Source organism: Canis lupus, chromosome 9, assembly GCF_048164855.1.
Source record: "Canis lupus baileyi chromosome 9, mCanLup2.hap1, whole genome shotgun sequence".
Classification (NCBI taxonomy): domain Eukaryota; kingdom Metazoa; phylum Chordata; class Mammalia; order Carnivora; family Canidae; genus Canis; species Canis lupus.
The window spans coordinates 60949433-60967630 of record NC_132846.1 but is presented as its reverse complement, the minus strand read 5'-3'; the positions used below and the strand labels follow the sequence as shown (position 1 = coordinate 60967630).

The 18198-nt window shown below is 44.4% G+C and overlaps 1 protein-coding gene across 2 annotated transcripts in view; it reads left to right on the top strand.

Moving 5' to 3' along the window:
• KCNK10 (potassium two pore domain channel subfamily K member 10) overlaps window positions 1–18198 on the top strand; it is a 130479-nt gene that overhangs the window by 100178 nt on the left and 12103 nt on the right. The window contains exon 5 of one of the 2 annotated variants that reach the window (XM_072839610.1): window positions 17029–17260. In XM_072839610.1, the coding sequence (XP_072695711.1) occupies window positions 17029–17260 (232 nt within the window). The remainder of the gene's footprint in view (window positions 1–17028; window positions 17261–18198) is intronic. The other variant, XM_072839611.1, reaches the window with a different exon arrangement.

The window sequence follows — 18198 nt, the reverse complement described above, 5'->3', positions numbered from 1 at the left end:
ACATGCCTCAGTGCATGAGTCCCGATCTACCACTTACTAGCCATATGACCTTGGGCTATGCCCGGTTTTCTTTTTAAAAATTATTTATTTTTATTCTTTAATTTTAAATTTTTAAAATTAAGTTTTTAAAATCCAGTATAATTAACATACAGTATTATATTAGTTGCAGGTGTACAATACAGTGATTCAACACTTCCATATAACACCAGTACTCATCACCACAAGTGCTCTCCTTAATCCTCATCATCTATTTTACCCATCCCCCATCCCTCTCTCCTCTGGGAACCATGGCTTGTTCTCTATAGTTAAGAGTCTGATTCTTGGTTTGTCTCTGTCTCTGTTTTTTTTTTCCTTTGCTTATTTGCTTTGTTTCTTAAATTCTACTTATGAGTGAAATCATATGATATTTGTCTTTCTCTGATTGACTTATTTCGCTTAGCATTGTACCTTCTAGCTTCATCCATGTTGTTGGAAATGGCAAGATTTCATTCTTTTTTATGGCTGAATAGTATTCCATGGTGTATATATGTGTATCGTGTATATATGTACACCCACATCATATCTTCTTTATCCATTCATCTATCAATGGACGCTTCAGCTGCTTCCATAATTTGGCTCTTGTAAATAATGCTGCTATAAACATTGGGGTGCATGTATCACTTCAAATTAGTGTTTTTTGTATTTTGGGAGTAAATACCCAGTAATGTGATTACTTGATTGTAGGGTAGTCCTATTATTTAAGTTTTTGAGGAACCTCCATACTGTTTTCCACAGTGGCTCTACCAGTTTGCATTCCAAGCAATAGTGCATGAAGGTTCCTATTTCTCTATATCCTTGCTAATACTTGTTTCTTGGGTTGTTGATTTTAGCCATTCTGACAGGTGTGAGGTGATATCTGTGGTTTTGACTTGCATTTCCCTTATGATGAATGAATGATGCTGAACATCTTTTCATGTGTCTGTTGGCCATCTGACTGTCTTCTTTGGAGAAATGTCTGTTCGTGTCTTCTGCCCATTTTTAAATTGGATTATTTCTTTTTTTTTTTTTTGGTGCAGAATTTTATAAGTTCTTTCTATAGTTTAGGTACTGATCCTTTGTCAGATATGTCATTAACAAATATCTGCTCCCATTCGGTAGGTTGCCTTTCAGGTTTTTTTTTTTTTCCTTTCAATTTTGTTGATTGTTTATATTCACTGAGAAGCTTATTATTTTGATAAAGTCCCAATAGTTTAATTTTGCCTTTATTTCCCATGCCTCAGGAGACCTGTCTAGAAGAATGTTGTTATGGCTAGCATCAGAGAAATGACGGCCTGTGCTCTCTTCTGTGATTTTTATGGTTCCAGGTCTCACATTTAGGTCTTTAATCCATTTTCAATTTATTTTTTGTGTATGGTGGAAGAAAATGGTCCAGGATCATTCTTTTGCAGGTAGCTGTCCAGTTTTCCCAACACCGTTTGTTGACAAGACCGTCTTTTTCCCATTGGATATTCTTGTCTCCTTGTTGAAGATTAATTGACCATATAACTGTGAGTTTCTGAGTCTTTCTGTTCTATTGATCTAATCTGTCTATTTTTGTACTTATTCTTTTATTTGAAAAATGAAGTAAAAATAGTAGCTCCCTCTTTTGGTACTTAGTTGAGGCCTGAGAGCCTGCCTGATAAAGAGTTAGCACTCAGTAAGTGCTGTTTGCTGTTAGGATAAAGGCGCCATTAGCAATGGGAACCCAGAGGGGGGACTTGTGAATTCTAGCTTGTATATATGACATCACACACATCTTCAACGGTGCACCTGTCTTATATTGCATAACAGTGGGCTGTTCTTTTCAAGTAAAGCTTAAGGGCCTTGAATATAGAGCTTCTATGCCTTTCTTTTCCTGCACCCTTGCCATACCTGCTCAGTGCTAAGCACTTGGGAGGCATAAATACTTCAGTAAATACTTACTGATTGTGAATTGACTGGAGATGAAGGGGGAGATGAACCAGATTCTTTCCACCCACCCAGGGTATGCAGGCTGTGCAGCAACCCCAGCAAACCTGAACGAAGAAAGGATGCTTGCTGACACTGCCTTTAGTTCTACCCTTCTTGAGAATAGGCTTAGAGGGGCATGGGCTGGAGGAGTTTAGGGAGCAACAGTAACAGAGGGAATCTGATGGGCGTGAGGGCTTGGGTCTGGGACAGAGCATGTCGTCAGTCATTGCCCTACAAGAAAAAGATGCCTTGGCCATGGCTCAGAGAAGGAAGAAGGCCCCTGCTGTTCTATCTGAGCAAGGGGGGAGGTTGTGCTCTGCATCCCTGGCTGCACTTAATGGGCTGCAAATGTATACGCAGATGTGTCCATCACATACCTAGATTCTAGTAAAAGGGAAATCAAAGAAAGGAAAAGAATTTATTTTAGCTACATGCTGATTGCCTCTCAGCTTGTGTGTGTTCTCACTAGATCTTTAACACAAAGGCCAGTTCATATTTTTATAAAGCATCAAAAGGTTCCTAGGCTTTCTTCCCAAAAGATACCTGGCCCCCAAATATCAGAAGGGACCCTTGAAAATGGGTTTTGCTGCTCTCACACACTGTCTCTCATGTTCAGATCCTGTGCGCTTGCCACTATGGCTCCACTGAGATGGAGCCATGTCCCTTCTGGTTGTTGTTTCCATTCCTTGGCAGAAGTGAATTATTTTCTTTTGTTTATTTTTTTAAGTAGCTTCCATGCCCACCGTGGAGCCCAGTGCAGGGCTTGAACTCACAACCCTGAGATCAAGACCTGAGCTGAGATTAAGAGTTGAATGCTTAACCAACTGACCATCCAGGTGTCCCAGCAGAGGTGAATTTTACCAGAAATATCAACAATTTAAAAAAAGATTTTATTTATTTATTCTTGAGAGAGAGGCAGAAACACAGGCAGGGGGAGAAGCAGGCTCCATGCAGGGAGCCTGACATGGGACTCGATCCTGGGTCTCCAGGATCACACCCCAGGCCGAAGGCGGTGCTAAACTGCTGGGCCACTGGGGCTGCTCAATAATCTTTCTACATGACCCTGGGGAATGTTTGAAAGGCCTCATGTTAAATTATTATTAGTAGTATTTGACTGTCTCCCTATCCCCACTCCCACACCCTAGTTACTCTTCCTGCTGAGTAGGCACAAACAAATGTGTTGGGCATCTCATACCAGGTCAACAGGACCTTCTCTCTAATTTAACACCACTTTTCAGTTTACTTTGAACAATTAGTAGTAGGGATACATAGCACGCAGTTAAAAAAAGGACAGGAATTTATGTATGTTCTTGAGGATAGAGTACAGAGAGCTTCTGTATGATTTTTAAAAAATGAATTATACTGAGTACTGTAACAGAGTTGGCACCAAAGCTAAAAAGAAAGCAAATATCAACATTTAAAATAAAATGGAGACATATAAATGCCATATGGTGTTCTTGCAGTGGTCTTACCACTTTCTTTGGCTTTCATCCTTTTTCTGACGTCGCTGTTTGTTTCTTGCCTCTGCTTTTTAAAAAAGCCTCGATTGTCCTTATCCCTTTGATTCTGTATCTCTACCAGGTATATTTCTCTTTTACCTTTCTTTGGAGCTTTGTCAACCTTTTCTCCAGGGAAGAGGGAGAAGAGGACCTGTCCAGATGGCCATATAAACATGTGACACCTGTTTCTGGGAGCCACTATAGGGGGGAGTCTGAGGGTTGATAAGATTGCCCTCTGCCTGAAAAATGGGCACATTGCTTCCTATCCTTTCTCTATTTTTTTAAATAAATTTTTTATTGGTGTTCAATTTGTCAGCATACAGAATAACACCCAGTGCTCATCCCGTCAAGTACCCACCTCAGTGCCCGCCACCCAGTCACCCCCACCCCCCGCCCACCTCCCCTTCCACCACCACATGCCTTTAGTTTTAATAATATTTCTAGAAATGTCTTGAATTCAAATTCTTCTCTCATTAGGAAAACAATGAAAAGATGAACTGACCATATTTTGTGAAAAGTTTATATCAAAATTTAAAAAAATATTGCAGTTAGTGTTCTTTCTTGGGATAATATCCTTGATGGCCGTACTTAGGGGAGAGATCTCTGCTTCCACAGGGGAACTTTAAAGGGCCTGGGTCTGCGCAGCATGTGCCGTGGTCTCATCTTCAGGTTTCTGCGTTGGGCATTTATGGTGCTTTGGACAATCCTCATCATCCTCCAGCTCTAAGGGTAAATGTCTGTTCTTCAGAGAGGTTTTTCTGACTTTTACATGAGGTAAACGCCCTGAACTCCAACAGTACCTTGTACACCCATAGAATAACATTCATCTCCCTGAATTGGGTTACGGGTTTGGTGCCCGCTGTTCCCATCAGCCTGGGTGCTCTGGGAGGCCTAGTCTGTCTTGCCTGTTCAGCACCATCTCTAGCACAGCGCCTGGCTCCCGGAGAGCCTGTAATCCATACCTGATGAGTGAATGAATGAGCATTATCGTACATTTTGATATCGAAAGTGATCTTGAAACCAAAAGTAGCATTACGTGCAAATGTCAGTGGAAAAAAAAATGCCCCAGACTTAACCTTTGAAGCGCAATTATTTTGATGGAAAGGTGATCCAGTAGGGGAGCTGTCCGCTGAGAATGTTTATTGCACATTGCACGTGGTATTTATGTGCCGGGGACTTTTATCTCATCAGGCAATACCTGTAGGTATAATTCTACAGACTTTTCAAGGCAACCTCAAATACAGTATACTTTTATCCAGTAGTTCTCAACCATGTAATCCCCAACACCCTATTTTATAGCAGGTATTCATTCGTGCCCATTTACCACCTTGAAATGAATGTCATGGATAGTGCAACTGATCTACACACCTAATTTTGCAAATTTCAATACTATTTTCTAGCTACAATATGATGGAGAGATAAAAGGTAGGTCATTTAGAATAAAATAATATGCTTCAGTAATAGGTTCTTGGTCATGAAACCGTAGAAGACCCACAGCAGCAGAGAGCCCCTTGCATCTATGTAATACAGTAACTCCAAATATGGGCCAGTTCAAGTGTGTCCTACCAGTGATGAAATTGACACAGGGGACACCCCCCCACCCCAGTGATGTGCTTTTCCAAAATGGAGAACAATTCCTGGCAGGGTTCCAACTAATCAAAATTCAACCTTCTTGCTGTTTACGTTGGAGTCCTATTCTTATAGATTTCAGCCTATATTGAAGCTATGCCAAAGAAAAATTATGTATGTATTTGCATTTAAAAGGGAGTTAAGTTTTCAGCTCAGGTAATTATAAACATGAATTTTTCCCAATAGGATAGTCAAAACTCATACTAAATTCGGGATTGTAGTCTGACTTGTGGCACTGGCTCTTGTATATAGGATGTTTGTACATTCTCACCCCCCCCCCCGCCCCATCCACGGCTGCGTGCCAAGAGTGCCCTTCTGATCATTGTGACAGCCACAAACACCTCACAGAGTTACCAGTCACCTCCTAGCGTGTTATAATCTAAATGGGGTGGAAAAAAAACTTTCAGGGAGCTCCTGTGTAACTTCAGGAATACATACATGGAACATCTATCCTAGTGTAAATGGCCATGTTCAAATAGTCTAGACTCTCCTGTTAAGGCGGTTCTGTGCTGTTAATATTCTGTTCCATTCCACACATGTGTACTGTGTGCATGTGTGTGCATGTCCACCACTTTGCCTCTTTATAATATATGCCCCTATGATTCTATATTACAAAATCCTGACAGTCTTTCTCTTGCTGGATGAACAGTTTTATTTTACATCCTTCGTACGTTGGCTTACCTTAAACAATTACTCTCCTATTTTCTCTGGGTGCTAAAAAAGAGAGAGCAAGTGTAGAAAAATGCACTGCGGGGATGCCTGGGTGGCTTAGCGGTTGAGCGTTTGCCTTTGGCCCAGGGTGTGGTCCCAGGGTCCTGAGGTCTGTAGGGAGCCTGCTTCTCCCTCTGCTTGTATCTCTGCCTCTCTCTATGTCTCTCATGAATAAATAAAATCTAAAAAAAGCACCACACTGCATATTTGATACGAGGACAGAGAGACGTGCATGCTGCAAATGCAGGATGTGCAGGCCCATCGGCCAGGGAATGCACAGGGAGCAGGAACAGCCAGGGGGAGGATGGGTAACTCGAGCCAGAAGGCAGAGGGCTTCCTGCTGGAGGCAGTAGTGGAATTGTGTTTTGAGGAGCCAACAGGAGTGGGACAAGCATAAAAAGGGGAAGAACAGTCCAGCAGATGGAACAGCCTTTACCAAGTACAGAAGCATGGAACGATGGAATGGGACTGGGGGCCCCAGCAAACGATTCAGGGTCTTTGATGAGTAAGCTGTAGAGATAACTGGAGTTATAGACAAGGCGGAGAGGGCCAGCAGAGGCTTGCCAACTGGGGGACTCCCTGGCACTTTTGCTCAGGAAGCGGGTTGCCACGTTCTGTGGGACGAGGAGGTGGCAGGGCAGCAGGCAGGATGCACTTACCGCGTTGGTGCCAGGCCACGTCCTCACGGCTGCCACCGCCACTGTGGGCAAACGTCCCTGGGGTTCTGAAGGCTGAGACAATGCCCACCTCATCACTTTCCTGGAGTGTCGACTCCGCCTTCTCTCTTCGAGCTTTCCTTCAAGGCCATGGCCATCATCCCTTTCCCAAAAGAAAGACAGACAGATGGCATTGTCAAGGACATTTGTGCTGTTTCTCAAGGGAGCCATGCAGTGCTGGGGAGCAGGGGCCCTGCTGCCTCTCCCTCTTTCTCCTCACCTTCCTCTCTCTCAGGCTTCTCTCTCCTTTCCCGTCATTACAAAGATGACACAGAGAACCTGGTCATCGTAGAGACTTTGGAAAACAGTGTCCAGAGAAGAAAATGAAGCCGCGTGAAAACCCATCATCCAAAGAGGTCTACCGTTCACACGCTGATAATTAGGCTGCTGAATCTTTGCTCCTGGCATCTTCAGCCCAAATGCTGGCTGCTGCACTGTCACGAGCAGGTCCCACTCCAGCGCCCCTTCCCAAGGTGCTCGGCCCTAGGGTGCTCGCGGGGCCTGCCACTGATGTGGGCCCATGTCTGTCCTGGCTGCGGCCTGTGTCTTCCCCACTAACTTCTCTGGGCTGCCAGTCTCTGCTCTAGCCAGGATCCTTGTGTGGGCAGCGCTGCTGGTCGCCTCCTGCAGGTGGCTGACCCTTTGCCTCAGCTGGCGGTTGCTGCTGCCCTGCTGGCCCGACCAGGAGTCTGATACTGCTCTCTCTCTGACTGCATCCCAGGAATGGTGGTGGGCCCTACCACACCACAGTTGAAACTAGCTAGAATCTTTTTTCTTTTCTTTTCTTTTTTTTTTCTTTTCTTTTCTTTTCTTTTCTTTTTTTTCTTTTCTTTTTTTCTTTTCTTTTCTTTCTTTTCTTTTCTTTTTTCTTTTTTTTCTCTTTTCTTCTTTCTTTTTTTTAAGATTTTATTTGCTCATGAGAGACACACAGAGAGAGGCAGAGACACAAGCAGAGGGAGACGCAGACTCCCTGTGGGTAGCCCAATGCAGGACTCGATCCCAGGACCCCGGGATCATGCCCTGAGCCAAAGGTAGATGCTCAAACCACTGAGCAACCCAGATGTCCCACTAGCTGTAATTTCTAACAAGATTTTTCTGAAGACTGAGAAATGTCGGAGAGGATGCCCAGGCAGTCACATCACATCACATTATATTTTGGGCTGGACTTGGAGTTCAGCGTTCTCCACCTCTCATGGGGACCCCTTGGGGCCATGTCCCTGACCTCCCTGCAGAAGGTAAAGTCAGCTAATCCTGACCTCCAGGAGAGGTAGCTGCAGGCAGGCAGCTTAGCTGATTTAAGAGAAACCAACTAAAGGATAATTTAAGCAGAAAGAAATTTTTTTTTCTTTGAGGATCTCAGATATCTACTGAATCCCTGGGATGGATAGAGACCCAGACTTGGGAGGTACCTGGCCAAGAATAATGACCCAGATCATGCCATAGAACTGGTTCTGGATGATGCTCCGGCCATTTCTGACTGGCACAGACAGAAGTCGGCCGTGCTGGCCCCAGTGATTCTGGGCCCTACATGCTACTGCTAGAACCACCCTCGTGACTACCCCTGGACATGGGCTATGATACCATCATGTTGGCCACCAGCCCCAGGATGGAACCCACATGGTCCTTGGTGCTTTATAGAACACCGATGGTGTGTCCACTGCTGCCTGCCACCTCACTGCCCCCATGGAGACTTCCATCTAGTGCTGTCCAGTTCTACCTTGATTGGGGGCCAGGTTCTCTCTCCAGCCTCCCCCCTGTGCAGCATCCACGTCCCTCAGTCTCTGTTCAGGAGACTTAGAGGGAGGCAGGACTCCTGCAAGGTATGCTGGGAATCTAACCCCTTCCTCTCTGCTCCTGGCCCTCCAGACAGCAGGTTCTGCTAATGTACCTGGAAGACCCTAGGAAGAGGCAGTCCCTTCCACCCTTCTTTCCACCATTCAGCCTTCTCTCTGTCCCTGACCCTAGCCCAGTCTTACTCAGGCTGTGGAAGAGAGGAAAGTAGTTCTGCAAGCATGCCTCTGGGAATCTTTGCTCCTCACTTAGGGGTACCAGAGAGAGAGAAGAGGAAAACACACAGAAAACCATAGAAGGGATACTTCAAGACCACATCTGTCACCTGCCTCACGAGTGTCTGGGTCAGAGTCTGACTTACGTCTCCGTGGTTGGGGGAGCCTGGGCTGCATGCTTGAGTCTTTACACTGGGGAGGCTGGGAAAGTGAGTAGCTGGCATGCCTCCGCTTCTGTACTGTTCTGTTTTGCTCATTGGTGAATTTAGCTCAGTAGGTGCATGATAAATATTTACTGAATGAAAGAGTGGAAAAGTTACAGAATTCAACTCCATTCACAGCTTGGAACATTTTCTGCTAAAGAAATCTGGTCCGATCTGGATGTTTCTATCAAGTTGCCTCAATGGAGGGCTTCCCAGTTTAGAATTAGTTTCTGAGTGATTTTCTATCACTCTTCTTTAAACTGTTTCATTCTTCTTTAAACGTCTCTGTTCCCAGTCTAACTAGAAAGTGCAGGCGTATATCTTTCTGACTTCCCTCCATTTGGTTTCTATCTCCAAAACAATTTAGTGCAGGCTTGTCTGGGTAGTCTTCTTATACCTCCAGGAAAATTCTAGGCCCTCATATCACACTGCTTCATCTCTGCTTTCTATACTCCAGGTCTTTTTCTCATATGTGCTCATCCTTCTCATAGACTTTCTTATTTTTTTCTTGCTTCTCATTGCCTCTTTCTTGTCTAGTTGGCACATCTTCCCCCCATATAATTTCTTAGTGCCTATTTCATTATTCTCTCTACTTTTATGAGGGTGAGCATCCTTATGTGCTTTCATCAAAAAGGTGTTTGTCTAGAAAGAAAGGAAGACATAGTATGACTCTTGGGGAGGGGATTGCTTACCACATCCCCAGTAAGACCCAGGGATTTGCACAGGTATTGACTCAGTAGTACCCATGTGCGTTTTTTAGGTATTGACCTAAATCGGGCTGATCTTGGGGTCTTTCTCCAAATATTCTAATAGGCGAGATAAATATTAAGCCTCGGAAAATTCATGCTTCTTTGTCACAAACCTTGGTTCATGGGCATGTAGAAAGGCATTCTGGGCAGCCCACTGGAAGCTCACAAGTGCCTACTCTCTGGGCTACTCATAGCTGATAATGGAGAATAGGGGACTGTGAAGGCTTTCTTCTCTCCCATACTTCCTGGGTACTCTTGGATGCTGGTTCCAGTGAATAGTGACGTGGATTAGAGATGGCCAGGAAGGATGAGGAAGAGTCAAGGTGCCTTGATAATCCGCAGGGAACATTTTACTTTACTCAGCGTGTCATATGACTGCATTATGACTGTTGCTCCCAGGTCCCTTCCTCAGCCTCAGTCTGTCTTGTCTCTGTGCAAGGTTCCTTTTCCTTTGGATAGCCCCAGCCAGTTGCCTAATTCCTTGTCTCCTTCTAGGACAGGGCCCTTGGTAGGAGGCCCATTGTAATCTCTTTCCTTTCTGCATTTATTACCTGTGTTAATTCTTGGTGTATGTGTGTGGGGGCACAGTCTAAAGAAGGTAACTCACCTTCCAATGAGGAGAACTTGCCCCATGGGATGCAGTCTAACCACTTTCTCCCCTTTATTGTGAAGTAGCTTCGTTGAGCTGTTACTAACATAAAAAAAAATCATGGTACCAGTAGGACTGTGGGGAAGAGAATTGAGATGAAGGGGGTCTTTGAAGGAGCCAAATAAATAGCATCTCCTCTCTCCCACCCAAGGTGTGAACTGATTGAGAAGTAAGACAAAGGAGATGATCCACGGAAGCCTATTTTCTCAACGCTGGAGAACATGGCTTCTATCCAGAAAAATGAGTTTCTTAATGACAGTCTCAGAATTAGGAAAGCATGAGGCCACTTCTGGAAGGTAGCTTGTTCCTGAAAGGAGAGGACAGGAAGAGCAGAATGCTCAGTTCCTGGGTCAGAGTAAGGCTGGAGAGAGGCTGTGTTATGGCAGGGGGAGCCCCCTGCACAAGAAAGGAGCATTGGGGTGGGATCTTGTTTCCCTGGCTACCGTGGATTGGTTGGCCAGTGAACTATGACCTTGAACCTTTGTTAGCCAAGGAAGAAGAATGAGGCAGCTTCAGGTGTCTGCAGCGTTGTTACTGCAGTATTATTAGTATTGTATGCTTCTGTTTATGACGATGGGAGGGCATTTTCTGGTGGAGGCATGGTTCACTGTGCTGCCAAAATCTGGGAAAAATAAATTTAGGATTTGGATAGGAGAGCAGCTCAATGGGGGCATCTATCAGGGTTGCCAGGAGTTATTCTGCTGAGGTGGCTCATCGGGAGGCGTGCTCGTCCTCCTCTCCTTTCCGATGGGCTTGCCTTCCAAACCTCAACTGAAGAGAAGGACCATTCTTCAGCTGAGGTTACATGTGGGTGTTTTCCTAATTGGTGTCGTTGCCTCTGTGTTGTTCCAATCCCTGGGACACAGTTTCTGAATGCTCAGCTAATAGAGATCCAATTACAGTTGGCACGCTTTGGTATTCCACGTACTGGACCTACGAGAATTTTTCTTTCTTCTCTCCCAGATGATATTTTTAATCAGTGGGATATCATTGGGGCCTCACTTTACCTTCAGTGGCTAGGCCAAGGCCGGACACCATGGACAGCGCCACAAAGACTGCTTTCAGCCAGAGACTCCGAGAGGGTCCTACCCCAGCTCACCCAGTAGGCTTCCTGGGCATGAGGAAGGAACATTTCTCTGTTTAAACTACTGTGTCCCTTGCAACCAGAACAGCCCCTGAACATGTAGAAGGTCCTTAAAAATTATGTGCTGCATGAATTAACTGGTTGCATTTTGAGTACAAACTCTTGTGTTCCGAGTATTATCACCGAATGTTAAAAGCCACTCAATTTTAGAACGGAAAACTTTCAGAGATCTTAATGAAAGTGTTCCTGGAGAGGAATAGCTGAGAACTTTTGCTATTTGTATAATTTAATTTTTCTCCGTCCCAGGTGTACCTACATTGACATTTCAGTCATAAATGCAACGTAAGTGTATCTACAAAAAAAAAAAAAAAAAAAAAAAAAAAAGCTTTTTCAAAAACTTTGCATGGGGATACCATCAAAGCCTGGAACTAGCCAATAATGTTAGATGCTGCAGTGTGGCTCAGATAAAACTTTTTTTGTGTGTGTGAATTCAGCTATTGAGCTGAATATAAACAAAATACATTTGTGTATTCCGCTTTTGAGTAGGACATTTTCCATAGGCTCCATGGAGATTTTGCTGCATGATTCTCACTAATGTGTGTTTACAGTATCTCTGCTATGGAGATTATAGGTAAATGGTGTTTACAAGCTCTCATACGTAGTTTATAGAATTGCTGGTGGCTACATAGCTATTCACTGTGATGTTGAAACTATTTGTTGGAACTGGACCTTTTAAAAAGAAATCTTTGTGGGAAACATAATAATATCAGAAAATAAAGTCAGTTCTTCTTCGAGACGGTTCCTATTATCTTTCCATTTTGAGAAATTATTCTCAGTTCAATTGTATTACCATGGTGATCTGTTTGCATTTCAACAAAACCAAACCAGACCACCATAAAGTAGAGCTCTGCGTGTCTAGCTCCTGTCCTAGGATTTTTATTGCGGTATCCTTATTATTAAATAAAATCTCCAATATCCTGGCTAAAAATCACAAGAAAGACACAATTTCCTCAGCCAGACAAATAATCTGGATTGCTAATCTCAGAATTCTAAGAAATCACGTAGAAGTGAAAAGGAGAACAAACATTAGGGAGCAAAAAAGGAAATAAAAAACGAGCCTGCAAACGAATAGAAAAATACTCGTTCTGTAAAATAAGTTCGTGGAAGTAAGCAAACACAGGAAGGGTGTTTTGCTTAATGAGAGTTGTACGTTGTGGCTTAGTCCTCTGAGGTCTGAAACAAGTAAACACTTCCAGAATTGTCGGTGCATACATCCCCCTCTCCAAGGAGAGCTCTGTTTGTGAAGAGCTCTGTTTTGCTCTTTGGAATAATTGCACATATATTCCTGACAACTAAATGAACTCAACAGGAGGTGGGTTTTGAGTCCTTTGAAAATTCCTGCAGTTAGTGCCAATCGGAGGCAGGAAATAAGTTTTGCCTAATGCTATTTGCATAAGAAGGGAAAAAGAACACGTCATTTATTCTCATCAACAAAGTGTGCAAACGAGATTTGGACAGATGAGCACAACCGTTCTATCACTCCTGCCCAAATATTCTATCCAAGAGATATATATTATATCTCTTCCCAGATAACAGGTTTGTTCACCCAAGAACACATTAGCTCAGTCAGATCTGGGTTCTCACAGAGCTCTGTGCTCTGATGCTCTGCTTACCGGTAAACAAGTGGTGTGATTTTGCTTAGCAACCCCTCCATGGAGAGACAACGCACTTCTGTAAGTGGCAGGGCGGTGGGGAGGTGGGGGAGGGGGGCAAGGAAAGCAAGGTATTTGCCTCTTTGCAGCTGGTTCCTGACATCGCAAACATTATCTGCAATTCTTGACAGCCTTGGAAGGATGATGAAGAACTAGGAGGAAATTGAGAGGCAAATAAAAAAGTTTTCGAGACTGTGGGCTAAGACTGTCCAACAGCTCAACCCAGAGCCAACACAGAAGAACCAAGAGAGAATGAGGACATTTTTCTCATTAAAAAAAAATGAGGTGATTATATGAGATAATGTATCCAGGAAGGGACAACCAACAGTGACTTCCTGAAGCTAAATGAAGCTTATCTTAAGCCAGACAATGAGGGAACATTCCTCAATAGCTCAGGGCAGCATTAAATCCACGATTGTTCACATCTAAGATTTGAACTTTTTTTTTTTTTTAAGATTTTATTTATTCATAGAGAGAGAGAGAGAGAGAGAGAGAGGCAGAGGGAGAAGCAGGCCCCATGCAGGAGCCCGATGCGGGACTTGATCCCGGGACTCCAGGATCATGCCCTGGGCCGAAGGCAGGCGCCAAACTGCTGAGCCACCCAGGGATCCCCCTAAGATTTGAACTTTTACATCAAAGATAGTCATTAACAAACCCTGAGCCCTTAGCAGGCAGTGTGTGAAGCTTTTACATGCATATTTAATCTTCCCAACAATCCTGGGAGGTGGATTCCTGATGTCTGTTTTATAAAGGAAGAAACTGATGCCCAGAGAGGTTGAGAAAATTGCTTGAGGTCAGCCAGCCATGTCGCAGTGGGGATGCGATGTGTCTCAGGCAGTCTGTCCTTAGACTCCGAGTTCCTAAACACCATTTTACAAGTGGTAGTTTGTGCAGTTGCTGGGCTAATGGGGATGAGAATCCCAAAGATCACTGAATGGCATGTAACCTAGGTTGTGGTTCCATCTTGAAAAATTGTTCAGTGAAGGTAATCGTTTTTCGGTTTGGTTTTGTTTCTTAATATCTAGAGGGCATCAAAAACATGGGCATCCTTATACCTTACATCCACACCTCTTCCTTTTATAGCGAAGTATGGGTATACATATTTTCATGCACACACACACACACTCACAAAAGACACTTGACCTCTTAGATCTCTAAAATACCCCCAAAGATTGAATTCTCCGAGCATCCACTGAGCATCACCCTAGCATGCCTGGAAGGAGCAGCCCAGGAACACATGGGTTGGCTTGGACAGTGAGTGGTGATGAAATGTTTACCTTGCTGATAAACTCTCCAACAGATAATGCTTTTAAGACACCATTATTTCACCTTTGTTACATAGGTCTCCGCCCCCCAAACCAAATCCTGTCCTGCCATGTCCCTTCTACCCACCTGGGGGAGCCTGGGAATGTCTCCAGCTTCCTACATGTTTACAGCCCTCCTTTGCCAACCTCAGCCTCATTTGGATTGCACTTGTGTTCGCATCCTAATTTATGACTTAACAAGTGTCTCACAAACATTTAATTTCATTATGCGTTTGAGGAGGGCAGTTTATGGAGGGGGGGGAAGAATGATGTGCCCCTTGCTGGCAATTAGATTAATTTAATGAGCTTCAGTTGAAATCTCCTTTTGGGCTTTGGATTTTTATACATGCCTATGAACAAAACGAGGCTAGTCAAAAGTAAGTTGCTGGATTCTCAGAGGGGCTCAACTGTCCTGACCAAGTCCTGGTAGGATATTCAGGCAGGCTGGAAATTCGTGGAATGGGTAAGACATCCCTGCGGTTCTCAGGTGATTTACCTCGTCATGATACTTTTCACGAAAAAAATAATTGGAATTCTCATTGGCAGTCTCAGCAATATCAGCACATTATCACTTTTTTTTTTTTTTCAGATGGCTTTTCTGAGGAGATGAGGAGGGAGGGGACTGTATGAAAGCATGGATCACATAATTTTCCCCATTCTCACTTTATATACTTGAGTGCCCTTTTGGGAGTTAGAGCACATGGCTGCTTTTCAGAAAGGAGGATTGTATTTCCTTAGGTTTTCCTGTGTATTTTTAGGGAATGTGTGTTGACCTTAGAATGGGAGTGTATATAGTGCTGAATTAGGTTCATGCAAATAAATGTTCTCCACTATTACTGTCTTTATTCGTTGCACTGAGCCCTCCATTTTGCCGTGTTGACTGTACGTGGGACCGAGACCCCAGTCAGGTGGGGCTGAATGCTTCCAAGGCATGAATAGAGCAGCTGCCCGCCTTTCCCCCTTTTTCAGCTCCCTCATCCCTGGAAATTTCCAGTGAACAAGCAGCGTTGATGTTTGTCTTACAGTTGAGGAAGACAGGATAGACAGGAGAGAACCTTAGTTATCTTTTTGGCTGGCATTTCCGTGGTTGATCCAACTAGTTTACCTTAGAAAACTCTCTCTTGGGACACCTGGGTGGCTCAGTGGTTGAGCATCTGCCTTTGGCTCAGGGTGTGATACCAGAGTCCCGGGATCAAGTCCCACATCGGGCTTCCTGCATGGAGCCTGCTTCTCCCTCTGCCTATGTCTCTGCCTCTCTCTCTCTCTCATGAATAAATACATAAAATCTTTAAAAAAAAAAACTCTCTCTTGATCATCTCTGTCCTGGGGAGACGTGGCGGGGAGGTCACTGCTTATGTCCAAAGCTCAGGAATTCCTGGACAGATTGCACAGTAACAATTTTCTTTATTCTCACTCTTCCTTTCTAGAAGGGAAGCAGGACAGCCTGTCCTTCATGGGGGTTAGTCTGGTTGATTTTGTTATGGGGGAGGTAGGTGGGGGTGAGGACTCTGGTGACTTTGTGTGAGCTGGAAAATTGTTGAGTAACTTGAAGCTTGGTTCCATCAGTAAGCGCTGGACTGGGAGTTAATCACATCAGAGTTTTAATCTTGGCTTTGCTTCTAATTAGCAAAATCATTTTATGCTGGTCCCTCAACCCCTCTTGGCTTCTGTTGGAGTGTATGAATGCTAAGGTCTCTTGCGCTCTGAGGTTCTCTGCCTTCTAATTTCCAGGAGGCAATGAAGAGAAAACCGAGCACATGGTGAGGATTTCCTATATCCAGTGCCCCACATGTGGTATATTTTTGCAGAGAGTCAGTCCAGGTGATGTGGAAAGGCCCATTCATGCTGGTGTTACATGGTTTTGGTTGGGTGATGATGGTAGGGCCCCCTGATGACAATTTATGTGTCAGTCCCGGGAGCTTTGAGAAAACCTTAAGGATCATTCAGCTCAGAGACCATGCCGGTGTTGGGTTGCGTGCATTCAAGGGCAATGCCAGGGATACTTCTGATCCACATCTGGACTCTTTTGGCACCATTCCTTTGGGTGACATCTAATTTCCAATCTAAGTTGGGGGGGAAGGTGAAGAAGCTTGGATCTGTCTCAAGTGGGTATGTGGGTGGCTATGTTTTTCTTGTCACCTGAACATTTTAGTTTGTTTCAGGTCAGCAGTTTTTTTCCCCAACACCTTCCCTTTGGTACAAGGGAAACTAAGTGCCAAGTCCATCCTTGCCACTGTGGAAAGAGCTCCAAACCGGTGCCCTCCTAGAGGAGGGTCAATAATATGACATGAGGAATGGCAGCAAGCCCTCCTTGGGGGAATAATTACATTTGTACTAGTGAGGAAGTTAGAATCAGCATTTGGGCTGCAGTCATGGAACCATGAAAAGGACATTCAAGGCATGACCTATGCAAGGTTTCTTTCTTTTTTAAAAAAGATTTTATTTTATAGAGAAAGAGAGCATGAGCCAGGGGGAGAGACAGAGGGAGAAGCAGACTCCCTGCTGAGCAGGGAGCCTGACACAGGGCTCGATCCTAGGACCCTGAGATCATGACTTGAGCCAAAGGCAGATGCTCAACTGACTGAGCCATCCAAGAGCCCTCTAAGCAGGATTTCATAACCTGGAGTACATGAACAGGCTTCACTGGGTCTATGAGCCACCTGGAACATCTGGAAACCTCTGTATGTGCATTTTTGTAGGAGAATCATCAGATTCTCCCAAAGCTTCCTGTGACTGGCAAAAGGTGAAAAGCCACTGACGTAATACATTCTTCTTGTGCCTCTGTCTTCTGAATCCAGGGTGATGAAGCTGACTTGCCTATCTTTCTCCTTTGCTGTTCCCAGAAAAAACAAGTGAGCCAGACCAAGATCCGGGTCATCTCAACCATCCTGTTCATCTTGGCCGGCTGTATTGTATTTGTGACGATCCCCGCTGTCATTTTCAAATATATTGAGGGGTGGACCGCCTTGGAGTCCATTTACTTTGTGGTAGTCACTCTCACCACGGTGGGCTTTGGTGATTTTGTGGCAGGTAAGCACCCTGGGCATCCCAGTCACCAGGGCCCCAGTGGGGAACATGTTCTGCTGGTAATGCTTTTCAAAACCATGAGAAACCATGTTGTGGGAGAAGCAAATGAAAATGGCTCAGTGTCACTGCTGCTGTGCACGGACTCATTTCAAGCCCATGGTCCCACATAATGTAAAAAGCAGCAGATTCAGCTATGAAATGAAAGCCAGCCTCTTCCTCCCCAGGATGCTCATTGCCCTTTTCATCATATGAATTATTCATGAGTGAAATGAATTTCTCATTGAATGTTGGACTTCTGATTTGCATTGACTCCTTGAATCAATTGATAAAGGCTATATTAGCAAGTGGCAAGTATGAAACTCTGGAGAGATTAGCATAGAGCATGGCCTGCAGCGACCTGTGGGTTAGGGTTCCTGAGGCTCTCCAGGGGAGGGCTGTGGTCCCTGCAAAATTACCCTGGGTGCGCCCCGACACAAGACTGAGGACTCAGCTGACTACTGGGAGCTGAGAACTATACCAAGGGAGTACAATATTATAACAGATTCTGCATGGGTGTCTATAGAAGCTATAATCTTCACTGTGAAAATAAATACCAGTGAACTAAGTTTATAGAAGCAAAGGAAAACCACCATTCATCTCATCTAGGGAGAGGGAGCTTGAATGAAATGAGATCTGGCTTTTTACCTGTATGGCTTTCCCAGAGTGTGGTGGGAAGGCTGGAAGAGAAGAATACCATCCTTCTCTTTCCTGAGAGATAGTTCTAGGGGGTCAGACAGTTGATCGTTTTCTACTCCGAGAAGTGAACGCTTTGATAAAAACTCTGTCCTAAGCTCGAAATCTTTGGGTGATATGTTTGCGTGCACATACTAGTTCTTGACCACCTGGTTAAGCAGCAGCCTGAGCTCTCAGGCTGACCGTCCTTTATTTGGCACACGATGTTG